This window comes from Trachurus japonicus, chromosome 6 (genome assembly GCF_045865225.1).
Source record: "Trachurus japonicus isolate A0001 chromosome 6, Traja_1.0".
In the NCBI taxonomy this organism is placed as follows: domain Eukaryota; kingdom Metazoa; phylum Chordata; class Actinopteri; order Carangiformes; family Carangidae; genus Trachurus; species Trachurus japonicus.
The window spans coordinates 36659069-36673589 of NC_140912.1; the positions used below are offsets into that span (position 1 = coordinate 36659069).

The following is a 14521-nucleotide window of genomic DNA, read 5'->3' on the forward strand; positions in this document are numbered from 1 at the left end:
ACGGTCTTCTGACTGGTCTCCCCCAAAAAAGCATCAAACAGCTGCAGCTCATTCAGAACGCTGCAGCTCGAGTTTTAACCAGAACAAAGAGATCAGATCACATCACCCCGGTTCTTCAGACCTTACACTGGCTCCCAGTCAGCTACAGAATAGATTTTAAAGTTCTGCTCCTGGTTTACAAACCACTGAATGGTTTAGGTCCAGAATACATGAATGACATGTTAGTAGAGTATAAACCCAGTAGAGCTCTGAGATCTACTGACTCAGGTCAGATAGTGGAGCTCAGAGTTCAGACCAGACATGGTGAAGCAGCATTTAGCTGCTATGCTGCAACAACTGGAACAAACTACCAGCTGAACTGAGATCAGCCCCAACTGTCACCACTTTTAAATCCAGGTTAAAAACATTTCTCTTTTCACGTGCTTCTAGCTGAGAACTTAAAACTTTATCTATTTTCTTTTCTTTTACTTTTATTTGCTCTTGCTTTTAACTCTGTTTTCAGTGTTTTGTTTGTTTTTATTCTGTCTTATGCTTATTTTTTTAAAATGTTTTGTCTTTATGTAAAGCACATTGAGTTGCCTTGGTATGAAATGCGCTGCTATATAAATAAAGATGCCTTGCCGTGCCTCGCACCGGTGGCTAACGCTACCAGTTAGCCGCTCGCTAGAAAGCTACTAAAACCGACTTCCGTTGTGGTGTGACGCAGTGGATCATGGGAAAATAAAGTGGTGGATAGTACGCGGTCTGGAACACAGCCAACAAGACGACTAAGACGACTATGAGGATATTAACATGTTGACATGTTGACCAGCAGGTGCGGGGGGTCCAGATGGAGTCTCTGGCCGGCTACGTGTACAAAGCGGCGAGCGAGGGTCGAGTCCTGACGCTGGCGGCGCTGCTGCTCAACCACTCGGAGGCGGAGACGCGCTTCCTGCTGAGCTACGTCACCCAGTTGTCGGGGCAACGCTCCACGCCGCTCATCATCGCCGCGCGCAACGGACACGACAAGGTGGTGCGGCTGCTGCTGGACCACTACCGGGTCGACACGGAGCAGACCGGCACGGTGCGCTTCGACGGGTGAGACACCGCTTCACTTCCTCCATCCTTCCCTCTTTCCTTCCTTCCTCCATCCTTCCCTCTTTCCTTCCTTTCTCCCTTCCTCCTTTCTTTCCCTTCATCCATCCTTCCTTCCTTCCTCCATCCTTCCCTCTTTCCTTCCTTTCTCCCTTCCTCCTTTCTTTCCCTTCCTCCATCCTTCCTTCCTTCCTCCATCCTTCCCTCTTTCCTTCCTTTCTCCCTTCCTCCTTTCTTTCCCTTCCTCCATCCTTCCCTCTTTCCTTCCTTCTTTCCTTCCTTCCTCCGTCCTTCCCTCTTTCCTTCCTTCTTTCCTTCCCTTCCTCCATCCTTCCCTCTTTCCTTCCTTCTTTCCTTCCCTTCCTCCATCCTTCCCTCTTTCCTTCCTTCTTTCCTTCCTTGAACCAATCTGTTCCCTTCCTTCCCTCTTTCCTTCCTTCCTTCCTCCATCCTTCCCTCTTTCCTTCCTTCCTTCCTTCCTTCCTTGGACCAATCTGTTCCCTTCTTCCATCCTTCCCTCTTTCCTTCCTTCCTTCCTCCATCCTTCCCTCTTTCCTTCCTTCCTTGAACCAATCTGTTCCCTTTCTCCATCCTTCCCTCTTTCCTTCCTTCCTTCCTTGAACCAATCTGTTCCCTTCCTCCTTCCTTCCCTCTTTCCTTCCTTCCTTCCTTCCTTCCTTCCTTCCTCCTTTCTTTATTTCCGTGAACCAATCTGTTCCCTCCCTCCATCCTTTCTTTCCTTCTTTCCTTCCTCCTTTTTTTCCCTTCGTCCATCCTTCTGCTTCCTTTCTTGGCCTAATTTGTTCCCTCCCTCCATCTTTCTTTCCTTCCTTGCTTTTTCCCTTCCCTTTTCCTTCCTTCCTTCCTTCCTTCCTTCCTTCCTTCCTTCCTTCCTTCCTTCCTTCCTTACTTCCTTCCTTACTTCTTCCTTCGTTTTTGACCCAATTGACCCGATCTGTTCCCTCCCTCCATCTTTCTTTCTTTCCTTTTCCCTTCCTTCTTTCCACAATCCTTTTCCCCTTCCTCCCTTCCTTCCTCACTTCTTCCTTCCTTTTTGACCCAATCTGTTCCCTTCCTCCAGCCTTCCCTCTTTCCATCCTTTCTTCCTTCCTTCTTTCTACAATCCCTTTCCGCTTCCTTCCTTCTTTCCTTCCTTCCTTCCTTGACCTAATCTGTTCCCTCCCTCCATCTTTCTTTCCTTCCTTCCTTCCTTCCTTCCTTCCTTCGTCCTTACTTCATTCTTCCTTTTTGACCCAATTGACCTGATCTGTTCCCTCCCTCCATGTTCCTTTTCCCCTTCCTTCCTTCCTTCCTTCCCTTCCTTCCTTCCTTCCTTCCTTCCTTCCCTTCCTTCCTTGACCCAGGAGGGTTAAACAGATTCAGTTTTTAAAGAAATGCCTAGAACAACAGTGATGTCAGATGTCAAACTAAAACCTGTCGATACTGATCATCAACACATACAGAGCTGATATCTACAGGCCATAATTATTGATTAACAGGTTTTATATTTAACAGTGTAAATATAAAACCTGTTAATCAATGGCTCAATGACCGGGCATTTTAATGAATCTGCAGCTTCAACCTCATTTAATAGTTTTCCTTTTAACAAATCAGCTTCACATTGTTATTGTCACGTGACAGGAAATTAAATAGATTTCCTCCAGGATCAATAATGTGAATCTGAAAAAAACAAGTTATAACTGAAACCTGCCAATACTGATTATCAATACAGAGCTGATATCTACAGGCCATTAATTATTGATGGAGAGATTTAATATTTACACTCTTGATTTGCCTTTTTTTTAACGATTAAAACTTTATTGGGATTTTTGAATATCACACATCACAAGTATTTACACCACCAGTCAAATGTTTGAACATTCAATTCAATTCATTCAATGGTTTTACTTTATTTTTATCACTTTCTACATTTGTAGATTCAAACTGACGACATCAAAACTATGAAGGAACTGGTATGAAGTGTTAAACAAAGCAGGATATGTTTTATATATTAGATTTTTTCAAAGTAGACAACACTCCACATTTGAATCTACATTGTAGAAAGTGATTTAAAAAGAAAGAAAGACCATTGAATGAGAAGCTTTGTCCAAACTTTTGATTGTTAGTTTATGTCATGTATGTTTGGTTACATAACAGTTAATGTTGAGCTTCTTTACAGAAAGTTACGTTAAACAGGAACAGTCAACCTGACCCCTAAGGAATGATATATTCTTCTTTATATTTAGATTAGAATTGATCCTTTTAGGTTCAGACAGTCAGAGACTCTGAGGTGTTTGAACCTGTAACGACAGAAACTGTTTCTGTTCCTGATACGATCAGTTTCACCTTCAGTGTCAATGGAGATGGAAATGAGACCGAGCCTCAAAGTCATTTACATGTCACCTGTGGAGGGGGGGGGTAAATAAAACAGTTAGAGACTTAAACAGTAGGAACAATAGACTCCTGTTGTTTATTCTGTTTGATTAACAGCTCGTCCTGTTGTGACGACGATCAATAAAGTTAATTCAACAAATCAAAACAATGAGATAATAGATAAGTTTGAATCACTGATGAAATTAAAAGACGAGTTTATCGGAGCAAAGATCAAGAAGATGATATGAAACGGTCCACTTCCTGTCTCTCTATGCTGTCCTTTCAAAATAAAAGCACAAAAAAACTCCAGAAAAATGTTAAAAAATAAATAAAAGAGTTTAAAGAGAGAAAGAAAAATAAAAGAGTTCATGACGATAAAAGTTCAGTTGGACGTTTACGACGCAGAATCGTCCTGAAGGAAACGTCCAGGTGCCAGATTCACCAATATGTTCTTAAGAAAGATCTTAATAAATGTCTTAAGATCTAAAATGAAGAAGTTCATAAGAAAGTTCTTACGTGCAATTCCTCAATATTTTCTTAAGAACAGTAATTTCTTACAAATTTCTTATTTTTCCTCCTTAAGAACTTCTTAAAATACGTCACTGCATTGCATTGCACGCACCAACAAACAGCACAGTTTGCGTCTTAAAGGCAGAGTCTGGAGTTTAGGCTCTTTGTCTAATTAATTAATAAATATATTTACTTACTATGACCTACTAGTCTAAACTTGTCTGAAATTAGTTGAAAAAGGTGATTTTAGAGGCTTATACCTATTCACCGTAGGAATTTTAAGTTAGGTCAAGGTTATGTTGTAAAGTTAAATTTGAGAACTTTGATTTCAAGAATACCATTTATTCTTAAAGGGACAAGGAGGAGTTTTGTTAAAGTGAAGTGTTTCCTCACTACATTTATGAGCCTCCGCACGGTGAAATTCTTTGACCGGTGCAAGACAGACTCATGTTTTCATTCATCAAGAATTAAAGTCAGAGGTTGGAAGACGATCACATACCGTCGTAGTTCCCACCATAAACGGAGATTCTGCAGCGTTATTCTCATGACTCGCCACGAAACCGAAAGTAAAGAAACGCTGGTCGGCTCGCCCAGCATTTCCACCACCACTAATAATAACAAAATAACCATAGAGACAAAACCATAGATTTATCTAAAATGTGTGGGTAGCGGAGATTCATCCACATTAATATCAGACTTTTTTATAACCAAATAGAAACTCCTCGTTGTCCCTTTAAGTGCAATTCCTCAATATTTTCTTAAGAACAGTCATTTCTTACGAATTTCTTATTTTTCGTATAAGAACTTCTTAAAATACGTCACTGCATTGCATTGCACGCACCATTTTAAGACAAGTCAAGGTTGCCTTAAGAAAAAAGTAAAGAACAAATTTGAGAATTTTGATTTCAAGAATACCCTTTATTCTTAATTTTTTTTCTTATCCCTCTTGTTTTTCTGGGTAAAATTGACCCAATTTGTTCCCTTCCTTCCCTTCCTTCCTTCCTTCCTTCCTTCCTTCCCTCCCTTCCTTCCTTCCCTTCGTCCTTACTTCTTCTTCCTTCCTCTTTCTGTCTTTCTGTCCTTCCCTTCTTCCTTCCTTCTTCCTTCCTTTTTTGACCCAATCTGTTCCCTCCCTCCATCTATCTTTCCTTCCTTTTTCCCTTCCTTGTTTCCTTCCTTCCTTCCTTCCTTCTTTCCCTTCATCCTTCCTTCCTTCCTTCTTTGCCTTTGTCCTTCTTTCCTTCCTTCTTTCCCTTTGTCCTTCCTTCCTTCCTTCCTTCCTTCTTTCCCTTTGTCCTTCCTTCCTTCCTTCTTTCCTTCCTTCCTTCTTTCCCTTTGTCCTTCCTTCCTTCCTTCCTTCTTTCCCTTTGTCCTTCCTTCCTTCCTTCCTTCCTTCTTTCCTTCCTTCCTTCTTTCCCTTTGTCCTTCCTTCCTTCCTTCTTTCCCTTTGTCCTTCCTTCCTTCCTTCCTTCCTTCCTTCCTTCCTTCCTTCCTTCCTTCCTTCTTTCCCTTTGTCCTTCTTCCTTCCTTGACCCAGGTGGACAACAGGAGGGTTAAGAAGAAACTTAAGAAAGTTGAGAAAATACTTAAGAACTTTTTTGTAGAATATGACTTCATCTCTTTTTCTCCTTAAGACTGAAGTTAAGAAGAAAATGAGACTTTGTTTAAGGTGTTTAACTTCCTGTTTGACTTCCTGTCGGTGTCCTTCAGCTACGTGATCGACGGGGCGACGGCGCTGTGGTGCGCGTCGGGGGCGGGGCACTTCGAGGTGGTGCGGCAGCTGGTGGGTCACCGTGCCAACGTGAACCACACCACGGTGACCAACTCCACGCCGCTGCGGGCGGCGTGCTTCGACGGGCGGCTGGACATCGTGCGCTACCTGGTGGAGCACGAGGCCGACATCGCCATCACCAACAAGTACAACAACACCTGTCTGATGATCGCCGCCTACAAGGGCCACGCCGACGTGGTCAAGTTCCTGCTGCAGCGCGGCGCCGACCCCAACGCCAAGGCGCACTGCGGCGCCACCGCGCTGCACTTCGCCGCCGAGGCCGGGCACCTGGAGATCGTACAGGTAAGAAAATCACTCAAATCACTCACCTCTCTGACAAATTCACCGTTTTCAAACCAAAATAGAGGAGCTACGTCAGTAGGGATGCCACGATTACTTGTTTTCACGATTAATTCACTTTATGCACAGCTACACTACTTCCTGAAATAAGCCAGCTCGTTTAATTCCTGACTTACATTATTGGACCAACTGATTAATCCAGGTGTGTCTGACCACTGTGACTACTCAGACACACCTGGATTACTCAGTTGGTCCAATAATGTAAGTCAGGAATTAAACGAGCTGGCTTATTTCAGGAAGTAGTGTAGCTGTGCATAAAGTGAATTGCGGTATTAAACGCCACAATTAATTAATCGTAAAGATTCTTAAATACCGTGACTTTCCAAAAAAGATTATGTTGGAAACACAGAGGCAGATGTGCACAAAAGTTAAAGGACAATTCCAGGCGAATTCAACTCAGGGGTGTATTTTCATATCATTTTAGGTCTAACAGAATGAATCTGAAGATTTTCAGTTTAATGTCTCCTGTTTTGCGGTAGTTGTGTCTGTCCCCGCATCGCCACGGCAACGATGAATGAATGGGAGCGAATTGAAGTTCTGCTGCTTAGGCTGTTTCCATCCCTCAAAGTCACAGACAGCGTCAGATGGAGACTCAAACATGCACCCAGAAGTTTATTTACTTCAACAAGCCGACATGTTTGTAAAAGTCGATCTAATTCAAAGTCTCCTGGAGTCTCGCGCGAGACCCAGTTGCCGTGCTCGGTGTGTTCAGGAGCAGTGGGAAAAGCTACCGTTTGTGTCAGAAACACAGGAATATCAACTCTTTACTTGCTTCAAGTGTACATTTTTTTCCACAGACATCGTCAGATGGAGACTCAAACATGCGCCGAGAAGTTTTTTTACTTCAAGCAAGTCCAGAGTTGATATTCCTGTGTTTATGACACAAACGGTAGCTTTTCCCACTGCACCTGAACACACCGAGCACGGCAACTGGGTCTCGCGCGAGACTCCAGGAGACTTTGAATTAGATCGACTTTTACAAACATGTCGGCTTGTTGAAGTAAATAAACTTCTGGGTGCATGTTTGAGTCTCCATCTGACGCTGTCTGTGGCTTTGAGGGATGGAAACAGCCTAAGCAGCAGAACTTCAATTCGCTCCCATTCATTCATCGTTGCCGTGGCGATGCGGGGACAGACACAACTACCGCAAAACAGGAGACATTAAACTGAAAATCTTCAGATTCCTTCTGTTAGACCTAAAATGATAGGAACATACAGCCCCCAGTTGAATTCGCCTGGAATTGTCCTTTAAGGTAAATGTAAGAAATACTGGTCCATTTACCTAACGTAACATACAATTGGTATAGGAATTGAAATGTTAGCGTCTAATTTGTGATAAAAAAAACAAACAGACAAACAATTTAAAAATAAACTTAAACATTTGGTATAGGTGACAATTAATGATTTGAATATTTAAAACACTTCCCCTGGTGGATTAATAATTGGTTGTATATGAATAATAGATACTTAAAATATTTAGTGTATATATATATATATATATATATAGCAGTAGGTTCGTTACCTTTAATTGTCGGTGCAAGCTATTTTTAGAACGGCGGAGCAGAGCCGTGAGCTGCTCAGAGCTACGCTACGGAGGCTAAGTGAATTTCTTGGTTTCCCTCATCAAACTCATCAAATACACAATCCAACAACTCCACAACGCTCTGGTGGACAAGTTGTGAGCTGCACATTCACCACGCTATGAGATAATAACACAACGTTACCACACAGAGTTGTTTTAGAGGGAAATTCATGCAAAACCGCTGATGCACGTTGCCTTCAGGGACAGTTTTTCATCAACAGTCTCTGTATTTCCCTCTAAAACAACTCTGTCTGGTAACGTTGTGTTATTATCTCATCTAACGAATAGGGATTATGGCAATGGGCCAATTTGCCAAAATGTTGAAGTATCCCTTTAATTTTTTCCAGAGCTGTATATTTTGACTATATCTGAAATGAATGAATGCACAGTAATGGTGATGATGTAACTGGCACCGAGTGAATCTCTAACGATGCCGTGTGTTGTCGTGTCGTGTTGTGTTGTGTTGCCGGTGCAGGAGCTGGTGCGCTGCCAGGCTGCCATGGTGATGAACGGCCACAGCATGACGCCGCTGAAGGTGGCGGCGGAGAGCTGCAAGGCCGACGTGGTGGAGCTGCTGCTGGCGCACGCCGACTGCGACGCGTCGAGCCGCGTGGAGGCGCTGGAGCTGCTGGGGGCGTCGTTCGCCAACGACCGCGAGAACTACGACATCCAGAGGACCTACCACTACCTGCACGCCGCCATGACGGAGCGCCACCGTCGCCCCGGAGACGTCATCGCCAAGGAGCTGCCGCCGCCCGTGGAGGCGTACGGCGGCCGCGGCGAGTGCAGGACGCCGCGCGAGCTGGAGGCGATCCGCGCCGACCGCGACGCGCTGCACATGGAGGGGCTGATGATCCGCGAGCGCATCCTGGGCGCCGACAACATCGACGTGTCGCACCCCATCATCTACCGCGGCGCCGTGTACGCCGACAACATGGAGTTCGACCGCTGCATCAAGCTGTGGCTGCACGCGCTGCGGCTGCGCCAGAAGGGAAACCGCAACACGCACAAGGACCTGCTGCGCTTCGCACAGGTCTTCTCCCAGATGGTTCACCTGAAGGAGGCGGTGACCGCGCCCGCCGTCGAGCAGGTCAGTGGGGCTGAGTATTGTAGCCAATTTCCTGAATCGATTCGATTTCGATTCCTCGATTAATTCCATCGATTAATCACGATTCGATTTGATTCTCAATCTCCTCCTAAAAAATGAAAATGGCTCAACTCTATTACATAATACAATGTTCTTTATTTTTTTCTTTTCACCATAAACAACAGCTTTTAAGTGCAGACTTGTAAATTTGACAGTTTGAACTTGAACAGTAAATAAAACTGTCCCAAGTCTCAAAAGGGCAATTTTGAAATTAGAAAGGAATTGAGGGAAAGTGAACTTGAACTGAAACATTCCATCACTGCAAATTGCATTAATGAATTAATTTATAATTAAGGCATTGTTTCTTTAAGTGCAAAAATAATATTAATGGTAAAAAAAAAAAAGTAAAAGTAAACTTCAAACTGTCTCAAGTCAAGTCTGCAGCAGCTAAACCTCCCTCCCTCCCTCTTCTCCAGGAAATGTGTAGAAACGGAGCCCACGGTAAATAAAGTGACGGAGAATGTTCATGAGACGAAGAAAAAAAGAAAAAAAAAAGTTCATAAGACGAGTCCGGCCCGGTCCGGTCGCCTATCTCCGGAGTTCGGGCGTCATGTGTTATGATCCGACGGTCATAAAGTGGAGGAGAAAAGTCCCACTGTGAAAACGCGGAGCTGCTCGTGTCCTTTATTCTATAACACGTATCATATGTTGGCTCACCTACGGCGTGAACAACATGCAGTTCCTGTAGATGTCTGTGTGTCTGTGTGTGTCAACGCTGCACCGCTGCCACACACAGACACACACACACAGCGTCGGCTGCTGCTGCTGTGGTGCCGTAAATCCATTCCGTACTGACGTTACGAAGCCGATGGTGCATCAGCATATTTGTCCATAGTGCATCAATAGGCTTGCTACTTTGGTTATAAAAGGTGTACGATAGTCTAACTTTCCACCTCTGGTACGTTAACCCTCCCTGTCAGGTGCTGAGCTGCAGCGTGCTGGAGATCCGGCGCAGCATGGCGCGCGTGGAGGCGGCGGCGGAGGCGGAGCTTCCCCAGGCGCTGGACAACTACGAGTCCAACGTGTTCACCTTCCTGTACCTGGCCTGCATCTCCACCAAGACGTCGTGCGGCGACGAGGAGCGCGCGCGCATCAACAAGCACATCTACGACCTGATCCAGCTGGACCCGCGCTCCCGCGAGGGCTCGTCGCTGCTGCACCTCGCCATCAGCTCGGCCACGCCGGTCGACGACTTCCACACCAACGACGTCTGCAGCTTCCCCAACGCGCAGGTAGGGTCGCCACGGTTACCGCTCTGAGCTATTAATAACAGTCTGCAGGTAGGATCGCCACGGTTACCGGTCTGAACTATTAATAACAGTCTGCAGCTTCCCCAACGCGCAGGTAGGATCGCCACGGTTACCCGTCTGAGCTAATAATGATGGTGTTAGACGCCACAACTAATTAAATGTAAATATTTCTCAATACCGTTTTGTTTGGGGGTTTTTTTTGAGAAATTTTTACCATTTTTCTATTTTATTCAGAAATTTTACCACTTTTTCTAGATTAAGAAAAAAATCTTTTTTTTGAAAAATTTTACCACTTTTTTTCTAGAAATTTTTTACCACTATTCTATTAAAAAAAAAAAAAAAACTTTTTTTTTGAAATTTTACCACTATTTCTAGATTAAAAAAAATATTTTTTTGAAAAGTTTTACCACTTTTTTCTAGTTCTTTTCTAGAATTTTTTACCACCATTCTAGAATTTTTTTTTCACTTTTACCACTTTTTCTCGAGAGTACCCGTATGCAGGGACATGGGCGCCGCCATTAGCCCAGATCCATACCGGAAGTCACGACCGGAAGTTGCTCTTCTTCATGTGTATCATTTCTATGTAGATAAAAAAAATAACTCAGTAACTCAATGGTCCATAATAAAATATTGTTTTCCAGCGGATATCTTAGTTACAACATGATTGAGCTATAAAATATTTTTTTGCATGGATCGTTTATTAAGTTATTGAGTTATTTAAAAAACGCTGCTAACAGCTAACAGCTAGTGCCGAACGGCTAACGGCTAGCGCCGAACGGCTAGCGGCTAACGGCTAGCGGCTAGAGCCACTCCTGCTGACAGCAGACCAGGAGAGAGAGAGAGAAAAAATAAATGAAATGTCGTTGGTGGGTGCTTTGGTTAGGGTTAGGCAATGAAGAAAGGAGTTGGTTAAGTTTAGTAAAAAGAGCAGGTAGAGGCTAGACAGGCCAGAGAGAGACGAAGAAGAGCAACTTCCGGTCGTGACTTCCGGTATGGATCAGCTGGGCTAATGGCGGCGCCCATGTCCCTGCACACAGGTCCCTCTCCTTTTCGTAGAAAAATGTAAACCTATCTTAAAAAAAAAAAAAACTTTTCTTGAGAGAGAGAGAATTTTGACCACTTTTTTATAGAAATGTTTTAAAGGTGATAGCTCCAAGTTTAATTCCTCCTGGCCAGTAGGTGTTGCTGCTCTCGCTCCAACCTTCAGTTTTACTGGTTTCCAGTTGCAGCAGTTACATAGATATATACACGTAGATGCCGCATTCGGGCTTGTCAGGAATGTCGTCGCGGCCGCCATCTTGAGGGGGAGTTCCTATGGTAAAAACCATAGATGACGTCATGCATGTCACGAACGGCAGTACGAGGTAAAACAAAACATAACAAAACCCATTCACCTCCCCCTCAAGATGGCGGCGGCGACGACGATCCGTTCCAATGGGCAGCAGCGTCAGAGGCATCTACGTGTATATTCATTAGATTCACATGACGTCACTGTGTTTCTGCGCCGCCATATTTGTGTCCGAATCAGGGCGATCTGGACACAGATCACAGCGTCACGTTACCAGAACAAGTGGAGTAGTAGGAGGAAATCAGCAAGAGACCGAAAATTGACGTTATTTGAAAGATGCCAGGATTATATTGTGCTGTTGACTGTGATAGCAGTCGCCAAAAAAACCCCGGACTGCAGTTTTATTCCATCCCAAAAGACGTAAAGTTATAGACGTAATAAATAGTTGACTGCAGGCAGTCTATCAGTGGCAGCGTGGGCTGTGACAAGTCTCACAAAAAAGAGGGGATTCACTTTTTTTTTAATAACATGGATATATTGAATTCTGCATTTTGATTACTTTCTTATTAATTACTCACTGATTCTGCATTTAGGGTCTTTTATTTCTGTATAACAGACCGTTGCTAAGTAAAACGGGCCGTTGCTAGGGACGCCGCTCTGATCAGCGGAGCAGAGCAGAAGAACTATCAAGGATTTTTACCTTGTGTTTCATTTTGACCAGCTTCAGACTAATTGTGATGTTAGAAAAATGACTTGTAGCTCGTTAGAGGGAGAGTGGAGGCTCTCTGCCTCCCTCACCGCTGCTGGAAACCAAACCTGCGATCAGAGCGGACAGAGCGGACGGGCCAGCGCAGCCACAGCTGTGACCACTGACCAGCTGTGTCTGTGCCACCGCGAGTCCCTGACACAAACGTGTCCCAAACCGTAGTCTCTTATGACAGACAGGACGACATAAATGCGCACATCGTATCATTTACATGATAATTCATCAATCTACTGATTGATTATCAAAAAACAACTACACACGAGTCGACTGAGAGGAGGGTGAGGAGCAAACAGCGGAGAAGTGACCGGACTAAGGACTTTGATCAACATTACGTCTCAAATTAATTAATTAATTCATAAACTGTGTAATAAGTGGGATAATATAGAGTTAGTCTGTTGTTATAGAGATATAAACCCAGACAGGATGTATGAAACCCTGTCATTTCGGACACAAATATGGCGGCGGTCCCTTCGACGTGACGTCACTGCAACCTATGAATATCTATGGCAGCAGTTACACATGACATCATCGTTCTAATGCTGTTGCCACAGAGATCATTCCATGCCGACGTTGCCAACGTAACCAGATGTAAATATTTATATATTTCGGACCCGCCAAAATGTATTAAACAATTATTTATATACTATTAAAAAAAAATTCAGTAAAATTAATACTTTTATTCTGCACCCCTCTAGACATTCTGTGGATGCATTATTTTTTTTTAAATGTATCCTTTTGATGAAAAAGTTGTAGCTATGACCTTTAATATTTTTGGAGGTATTGTACCACTTTTTTCCAGAAATTTCTCTACAATATCTCCAAAAATTTACGTTGGCCCTATTTTGAACGTACTACATCGACTGTAATCTTCAGTCTCGGAACAGATGTTTGTGTATCTTTGGTGTTTGCTTCAAAATTTTGGTCTAATTTGTGTGAATTTAGGCTCCTTGATGTAAAAATGTTTGAGAACCAGTGGTATAGATGACAAATAATCACTGAAATAACATTTCCCCTGGGGGATTAATAATTGGTCCTGTATTAGCTCATTGAGTGCCATTGTATCTATGGACGTCAATCAAAATCCAACGCTTGAGTGCCAATGACGTTTATATACGTCAAATGCACTTTAGGAGAGGGTGAGGGGGCAGCAACTGCTCGTACTTGTTGTATTTTAGTTGTTGTTGTTTTTTTGTTTTTGTTTTTTGGGGGTGGAGGGGTCAATGAAAAAACATGTGAAATGAAATTTTCAGAGGTCTTACATGTTTTTGAAGCCAAAATGAAAACGGATGAATCAGTTTTTCTTGAGAGACTCTCTTTCACAAAAATGCATTTTTCTCAGCTTTCTAGAAAAAAAGTGGTCTTTTTGGTGCAACCAGGCTCTATTCAACTTAAGATAAATCAGGAATGGAACAAGGTACAAACAAATGAGTTTTTCCCTAGTTAAATAGAGAGTCTCCTCTTTCCTTTGAGCTGTTTGGTGTTTTCAGAGTCATAGTACAAAATATTCTCTGGGTCTAGAAATATTACTCAAAATGCCCCAAAACGCTGGCACCAGGCACTGACCATTTTATAAAAGGTCTGGCACTCAATGAGTTAATAGATTCTTAAAATATTTTGTATATTATTAGTTGGCCTAATGTAATTTATATTTTGACTATATTTGAAATTAATTAATGCATAATAATGGTGATAATCGTAACTGGTACCATGTAAATCTCTAATCATGGCGTCTCTACGTGTCAGGTGACGAAGCTGCTGCTGGACTGCGGCGCGCCGGTGAACGCCATCGACCACGAGGGCAACACGCCGCTGCACGTGATCGTGCAGTACAACCGGCCGATCAGCGACTTCCTGACGCTGCACGCCATCATCATCAGCCTGGTGGAGGCGGGCGCGCACACGGACCGGACCAACAAGCAGAAGAAGACGCCGCTGGACAAGAGCACCACCGGCGTGTCGGAGATCCTGCTCAAGACGCAGATGAAGATGAGCCTCAAGTGTCTGGCCGCGCGCGCCGTCCGCCGCCACCACATCACCTACCGCAACCAGATCCCCAAGACGCTCGAGGAGTTCGTCGAGTTCCACTGAGCTGAGGATGAGCGCTTTGCTTTTTAAAATAAGACAAAGACAAAAAAACAAAAAAACTACTTTGTTATCGTTTTTCTAACAGACGACAAAGAAACTAAGAAACACACAAAAAAACACACAAACGGTGCTGAGGACGAGGACGAGGACGCGCGTTAGAGGATTTTATAAAAGTTAAAAAAAACAAAGAAAGAAAGAAGTGGGTTTGCTCTTTTTTTTCCTTTTTTTTTTTTTTTTTTAAAGGGATAGTTCAACATTTAGTCAAATTGGTCCATTGCCATAATCCCTATAGTCATAGCAGTAGGTTTGTTAGCT

General features: G+C 43.5%; 1 protein-coding gene across 1 annotated transcript; it reads left to right on the plus strand.

The window, feature by feature from the left end:
* Positions 1-826: 826 nt before the first annotated feature.
* fem1b (fem-1 homolog b) lies at positions 827-14241 on the plus strand. Its single transcript, XM_085780298.1, has 5 exons — positions 827-1077; positions 5668-6031; positions 8146-8760; positions 9738-10049; positions 13865-14241. The coding sequence occupies exons 1-5, from the start codon at positions 830-832 to the stop codon at positions 14207-14209; spliced, it is 1884 nt and encodes a 627-aa protein (XP_085636424.1). The 5' UTR covers positions 827-829; the 3' UTR covers positions 14210-14241.
* Positions 14242-14521: the final 280 nt, after the last annotated feature.